The following is a 7,878-nucleotide window of genomic DNA, read 5'->3' as shown; positions in this document are numbered from 1 at the left end:
AAGTATAAGTGTATTATTATCTAAGTATGTCTTAATTTTAGTTATTAATTGATTGATATATTTGGCAGCTCCCACATTCGGGGCATATATATTGAGGATTGTTAAGTCCTCTTGTTGGATAGATCCTTTAAGTATGATATAGTGTCCCTCTTCGTCTCTCACTACAGTCTTTGGGGTAAATTTTAGTTTATCTGATATGAGGATGGCTACCCCTGCTTTCTTTTGAGGACCATTTGAATGGTAAATGGTTCTGCAACCTTTTATTTTCAGGCTGTAGGTGTCCTTCTGTCTAAAATGAGTCTCTTGTAGACAGCAAATAGATGGTCTTTTTTATTCAGTCTGACACCCTGCGCCTTTTGATGGGGTCATTAAGCCCATTCACGTTCAGAGTTACTATTGAAAGATATGAGTTTAGTGTCATCATGATATCTATACAATCCCTGTTTTTGTGGATTGTTCCATTGGACTTCTTCTTAAAGGGGAATTTTGAGAGTCCCCCTTAAAATTTCTTGCAGAGCTGGTTTGGAGGTCACATATTCTTTCAGTTCCTGCCTATCTTGAAAGCTCTTTATCTCTCCTTCCATTCTGAATGAGAGCCTTGCTGGATAAAGTATTCTTGGTTGCATGTTTTTCTCATTTAGGACCCTGAATATTGTTGGGGCCAGGCGGGAAGGGAAACTCCTCAAGATGGCGCATACCCCAAAATGGCTGAGGTTCCTGTCACCACCTCCACTTGGGACGCCAATGGACCAATGACCTGCTGACAGCTTGATGAAGACCCTTACACCTCTCCTTTGGACTTCCTCAACTGAACCCAATGCCCTTCAAACCCCAGAGGAGGAAGTCACCTTTGACTGATCGAATTGCAATCCTTCTTTTGCATAGTGAGGGTCACTCTGACTGGTTGGATTGCAATCCTTCCTTTGCATATGAGCCAACCAATAGGAAACCTTTCTGCCTTACAACGTTATGTAAACCCCCTACCACCTTGTCTTGGCGCGACTTCCCCGACTCACTCTCTTTCCCCCCGTGAGTCGAGTCGTGGAACCTCGCCCGAGGGTGCCTGCAATAAAATCTGTTCTTGGACCCTCGCTTGCCTTGGCGGTCTCATTTCCATTTAGTTACTAAAAAAATCAAGAAATATATCCTGCCAGCCCTTTCTGGCCTGCCAGGTCTCTGTGGAGAGGTCTGCTGTTACCCTAATACTCCTCCCCATAAAAGTCAGGGATTTCTTGTCTCTTGCTGCTTTAAGTATCTTCTCTTTATCTTTGGAATTTGCAAGCTTAACTATTAGATGTCGAGGTGTTAAACGGTTTTTATTGATTTTGGGGGGGATCTCTCTATTTCCTGGATCTGAATGCCTGTTTCCCTTCCCAGATTAGGAAAATTTTCAGCTATGATTTGTTGAAATACATATTCTGGCCCTCTGTCCCTTTCAGCGCCCTCGGGAACCCCAATTAAACGTAGGTTTTTCTTCCTCAGGCTGTCATTTATTTCCCTTAATCTATCCTCATTGTCTTTTAATTGTTTGTCTCTTTTTCCCTCAGTTTCCTTCTTTGCCATCAACTTGTCTTCTATGTCACTCACTTGTTCTTCCACCTTGTTAACCCTCGTCATTAGGACTTCTTTGGATTGCATCTCATTCAATTGATTTTTAATTTCTGCCTGATTGGATCTAAATTCTGCAGTCATGAATTCTCTTGAGCCCTTTATGCTTTTTTCTAGAGCCACCAGTAATAGCACTTTAGAGCTATTTATAGAGCACTTTATAATAGTGCTTCTGAATTGGCTTTCTGACATTGAATTGTAATCCAGATTTTGTAACTCTGTGGGAGAGAGGGCTGTTTCTGATTCTTTCTTTTGAGGTGAGGTTTTCCTTCTAGTCATTTTGCTCAGTGCAGAGTGGCCAAAAACAAGTTGTATTGGGAAAAGGAGAAAAAGAGAGGAGAGAAAGAAGGAAAGAAAAGAGAAAAAGAAAAAAGAAAAAAGGAAGAAAAAAGAGAAGAAAAAGAAAGAAAAAGAAAGAAAGGAAAAAAAGGGGTGGGGGAAACAGAAATCTAAAAGCAAAACAAAACAAACAAAAAAGACAGGGGGGAGTATCCTCTGATTCTGTATACTGTAAGCCCCTTGACTTCCCCTGGAACTTTCCAGTGCTGCTTGGTCACTAATTTGTTTTTCCCTTGTCTGTCTAGCTGGTCTTCTGGGGGAGGGGCTTGTTGTGCTGATTTTCAGGTGTTAGCACTTGGGGGAGCTGTTCTGCCTCCTGCCTGGTGCAGGGCTCAGTGGGGGTTGTTTACCCCGTGAGGCCCCAGGAGGAACAACCACAGTGGCGGCAGCCAGCTCTGGAGCCCTGGAGTCAGCTCCCGCAGTAACTGTGAAGCTCTCAGCCTGCAGGGGCCTGGATGCTCCGGGGGTGCGGCCGCTGATGTGCTCAGCTTGGGGCAGGAGCGTCCTTGCGGTCCTGGGCCCTCCTGGCCTCTGCCTGTCCCGGGGGGAGGCCGGATCCTGGGCTGTGTCCCCAGCGCCGTGTGCTCCCCGGCCTGTACGGTTGGATTCGTGCTCCCGGCCGTGCAGCCCCCTCCACGGAGCCGCCGCCCGAGCCCCTCCGAGCTGCTCCCAGGTCAAGCCATGCGCGCTGCAGCCCTTTAGGGAGCTTGGCTCACTCTCCTCGGGGCGCAGGCGTCTGTTAGTGTCCCAGGGAGCCTGAGGGCATCCCCGCCCTCCTGGGGTCCTGCTCTAACTCCCTGTGGGCCCCTTTCTGTCCGGGAAGATTGGTGAAGCTCCTGCTTCTCCGGGACGGGGCTTTCCTGTCCTGGGGGCCCTCGCCCCGCCTTAGTCCGGCTCCTCGCGGGGCACCTCCTCCTTGGATGCCTTTTGTTTCTTTATTTCTTTTTTCCCCGTCTTTCTACCTTGATAGAAGTGTGAACTCTTCTCACTGTAGCATTCCAGCTGTTCTCTCTTTAAATCTCAGGCCGAATTCATAGATTTTCAGGATGATTTGAAGGTTATCTAGGTAATTTGGTGGGGACAGGTGACTTGGGGACCCTACTCTTCTGCCATCTTGCCCCTCCTCCAAGAAGTAGAAAAGGAAGTAAAAAGACCAATATCTTTGCTCTAGGAAATTTCATAAAAATGGAGGGATTTGATGTGTACAAGTCTGGGTGTGCAGCATTGAACTCCTATCAGTCTGGAAGTAAAGTCACATTGTTGTGCCCAAGATTGCGAATCCGAGAAACCACCAAGGAGGCAACACCATGCAAACACACGAGGGTTTATTTACAAGCTGGAGCTTGGGTCCAAGTATACCCGACACAGCGGAGCAGGGACTTGGACCCCGAGACTAAGAGGCATAGCAGCTTTATAGGGGCCAGTGCCCATGGGATACACAGAAAGTTGCACAGTCATGTCAGTCCACACGCAGGTGGCCAATTGAATTACATCTTACCCTATAGTATCCATTTGAGCTGGCCTAGTACTTTGGTCAGAATTGGCGCGCAGTTTTGGCGGGCACAAAGCAGGGTTACATTGTTATGAGCCGATTTCCGATTAGGGTGTGCCCAGAGGCTTGACTAGGGTGGGGCAGCGCCTTAAGCAATAAGCAGGTTATGTGGGGGTCATACAGGAGGTGGCCGGTGTAGCACAAAATGGAATCAGTCCTGCTCTGCTTGTCCAGGGGTAGGAGATTTTTGTTGAATTTCCTGGGTCTCACAACATATTAGTGGCTTCAAAAGGAAGAAGTCTTAGTTGTTGGGTAGATTATATAACTGCTCCAAGACAATTCAGTGAAAGGGAAGTCAGGATAGGATTATTAGACAATATTCATATGGCACTATACATATGTGAGGTTCCTGTAAACTCTGACTTACTCAAAAGCCAAAATTGAAACAGTGCAGATGGCTTTCCATTCTCTGGTGATTAGTGAGGGTGATGATCACAGTACCCAAAAGGATTAAGTGGCTTGAGTGATGTCAGGACACACTAGGATCTTCTTCCAGTGACATGACTGGGCTTCTGTGCAGCACTGAGATCAGCAGGAATCCTGAGTGGATCCCTCAGGAAGAACATAGTGGCCACTCCTTGGAGAATCCGTGGGGCCTGAATGTCCTCAATGGGAATAGAGGAAGAGTTTCTGGGATGCTGTCCTGGCATTGTCATGGCCCCTGTTTATATAACAGAGGACCCAGTGGCCATGAGAGAGGCCTCCATAGCCTCTTCCCAAAGGCTCCATAGCCATTTCCACCTGATCCTGGCTTCAGATGGTTTACCAAGGTTCCTGCCACCATGAGAGGTTGAGGCTCCTTGGGAGATTTGTGTTCGGGGCTGTTACACTGCAGGGGTCCTGGCAGTCCTACTCACAGAGATATGTGTACAGTTTTTCTATCCTCCACTCCAGTGACTAGGAATGGAATTTTCCCAAATACACAACCACTGAGCTGGGCTGGGACCCCAAGGATCAAGGTGGAAATTTCATGGAAGAGGAGTTGAGGAGATTGCCTTGGTTTATGCTAGGGCACCTGTGGCCATGTGTTCACTGAAGAGTGGAAGGATGTCCTTCACCTTGCACAGCCAGGTGATATTTTCTCTTGAAGATGCAAAGATGAAAGCTGGGAATAGGGTCAGCAGAAGTGACCACTGGTTTCTAAATCAAGTGTGGAAGGAGGCTGACAGTCATTTTCTAATTGACAATGTCTTATGAAAACACTAAAGGCACTTGACTATTAGCTGGTAAATATAAAATGAATTTGATTTTTGAAATTTCATTATAATGTAAAATCAATAATCAAATTCTATACTATAGGAACCAGAAAAAGAAGGACAAACTAAAGCCCAAAGTTAGCAGAAGGGAGGAAATTAATGATATTGGAAAAGATATAAATAAATAATAAATAAATAAAATAAATTTAAAATACAGAGAAAATAAAATATACTAGAGTTTGGTTCTTTAAAAAGTCAGTAACATTGGCAAGTGTTTAGCTTGCCTAAGAAAAAAAGGGGACTCAAATTACTAAAATTGATTTGAAAATGCAGACATTACTACATTTTACAGAATTAAATGGATGGTAAGGGAGTGCTACAAACAATTGTATCTCCCTGCATTGAATTGTCCAGATGAAATGAACAAATTCCTAGAAACATACACCCTGACAAGAACCAACAATGGAGAAATAGGAAAACTGCAAAGGCATATAACTGGCATGGAGACTGACTCAGTTACCAAAAAATGAAACCTATCAAACACCAGCACATATTCCACTTGTATTTCTAAGACTGCCCCCCCCCCTTGTCTGGCTTTCCCACTGAATTTTAACTTCCAACTGTACACAAGGCAGGGAAGACCAGGATGAACTTCCGTTCAGCTCTTCCCTCTGTCCTGACTGGTGGCTCGGAGTTCACCCATTCTCCCTGATATGCATGGCATGCCTGGGTGATTTCAGCTGACATGCCATGAAAGATGGTGCTGGGGTGCAGCCGAGGCTCTCATGCTCCAGAACCCACAGCCTCAACCATCCCCTCGAGCTCCCCAGCATCTTCCTCTTACACTGACTGAGAGACTCTGCTGTGCCTGCTCCCCAGACAAACAACACGTGGGCAGCTGGGCCATGACACCTAGAGAGGTTTGTGTTGGGAGCTGAACCGCTGTGGGAGGATCATGTGTACTTTGCATGCAGTAATAAACTCCAACATCCTCAGCCTCCACCCTGCTGATCCTCAGGGCAAAATCTGTGCCAGACCCGCTGCCACTGAACCTGTCTGACACCCCAGTGAAACGGTTGGAAACCAAGTAGATCAGAAGCTGTGGAGACTGGCCTGGCTTTTGCAGGTACCAATACAAATAGGTGTTTCCATTAATGTGCTGGAGACTCTGACTGGCCCTGCAGGAGATGCAGGCCGGCTCTCCAGGGGTGACAGACAGGGACAGTGGGGTCTGTATCATCACAACCTCGCCATTGGATCCTAAAGTAAGAAGAGAGAAGCACAAGGTTATATGCAAACATTGTGAAAAATTATCGTAATTTTCCTTTTGCTCTTTATTTCAGACCAAAATACCTTTTAAGGGATTTTGATTCAAAACTCTAACTTTCCATTTTCAAAAAAAGAAACAGAGATTGGCAAGACATAAGGTGCCTTTGGAGGTCACATAAGCCATCTTATTCTTCGGTGCCAGGATGGTTCACCAGAGTACACATAGTTCCTTTTCCTTCAGGAATCTTCCTCTCTCACAGATCTAAAGGTCCCATTCAACATCCCAGAGGGCAACACATATCCATCTCACAGGCAAACAGAATTTTCCTGGGAAACAGTGTTGCCCTCAGAGTTCATCCTGTCAACCTCATTTTCCTTCCTCTTTGAGCACTCTGTTCTTACCTGGAAACCATAGCGTGAGGAGCCCCAGGAGCTGAGCAAGAAGCTTCATGTTGAGACAATGTTAAACTGATGAGTCCTGATAGGTCAAGACAAGTTGAGAGTTGATCTTTTATCTCAGACTTGCACGGGAAGGTCCTCCCTAGGGGACAATATGCAAATCCCCTGTGGGTGCAGCCAAATGGAAAGAGCCAGCAGGAGAGGAGTACGGCCTCTCATATGAGCAAAGTGTCATAAAAAATTTTCTATGTTTGGAACAAAACTAAAAGAGATACAATCCACGCTGCCTAACTGGGAGAAGGGACATATTTAAATGTTTCTTTCTGTTTCTTCTGCTAGATTTCTACCTCTTTAGCTTATTCTCAGGCATATTTTACACTTTTATTTTAAAAAATGGACCCTGAGTAGCCACAGCAATCTTCAGAAAGAAGAACAAAGCTGGAAGTATCACAATCCTAGATTGCAAACCATACTACAAAGCTATAGTAACCAAAACAGTATGGTCCTGGTACCAAAATAGACACACTGAACAGAATAGAGAGCTCAGACATAAACCTATGCTTATATAGTCAATTAATCCATGATAAAGGAGGCAAGGGTATACAATGGGTATGTCTCTTCAACAAATGGTGTCAAGATAACTAGACAGCAACACTTGAAAGAATGAATGTGAACCAATCTCTTACACCACAGGCAAAAATAAACTCAAAATTGATTAAAGACCTAAGTGTGAGACCAGAAACCATAAAATTCCTAGCAGAATTATCCTTAGCAAAGAACATTTTTCTAGCTATGTCTTCTCAGACAAGGGAAACAAAAGCAAAAATAAACTATTGGGATTATACCAAAATGGAAAGCTTTGCACAACAGAGGATACCATCAACAAAAGGAAATGTCAATCTACTAAATGAGAGAAGATATTTGTAAATGATACATCCAATAAGGGGTTAATATCCAAAATATATAAAGTACATTTACAACTCAACAAACAAAAACCAAATAATCTGATTAAAAGTGGACAGAGAACCTGAATAAACATTTTCCAAAGAAGATCTGGGATGGCCAACAGACACATAAAAGATGCCAACATCACGAATCATCAGGGGAATGCAAATTAAAACCACAGTGAGACATCCCCTTACACCTGCCAGAATGGTTAGCATCAAAAAGACAAGAAATAACAAGTGTTGGTGAGGATGCAGAGAAAAAGGATCCCTGTGCACTGGTGGTGGGAACGTAAATTGGTGCAACTACATTGGAGAACAGTATAGAGTTTAAACTGTATGGAGTCTCCTTAAAACGTCAAAAATAGGAATACCTTACAATCCAGGAATTCCACTTTGTGGTATTTATCCAAAGAAATGAAAACAATAATTTGAAAAGATAGTATGCAATCCTATGTTTACTGTAGCATTGTTTACAATAGCCAAATATAGAAGCTACCTAAGTTCCCTTCAATGAGTGAATGGATAAAGAAGAGGTGCTATATAGGTACAATGGAATGTTTCTCAGCCA

At 44.3% G+C, this 7,878-nt stretch overlaps 1 gene segment (V, D, J or C); it reads right to left on the bottom strand.

Moving 5' to 3' along the window:
* Nucleotides 1-5,500: 5,500 nt before the first annotated feature.
* LOC129510874 (immunoglobulin kappa variable 2-29-like) lies at nt 5,501-6,415 on the bottom strand. The segment is given in 2 exon segments: nt 5,501-5,955; nt 6,367-6,415. Coding segments are annotated over 2 exon segments (504 nt in total).
* Between the last annotated feature and the right edge of the window lie 1,463 nt (nt 6,416-7,878).

Source organism: Nyctereutes procyonoides, unplaced genomic scaffold (genome assembly GCF_905146905.1).
Source record: "Nyctereutes procyonoides isolate TBG_1078 unplaced genomic scaffold, NYPRO_anot_genome, whole genome shotgun sequence".
NCBI lineage: Eukaryota > Metazoa > Chordata > Mammalia > Carnivora > Canidae > Nyctereutes > Nyctereutes procyonoides.
This window is presented reverse-complemented; position numbering and strand designations above follow the sequence as displayed.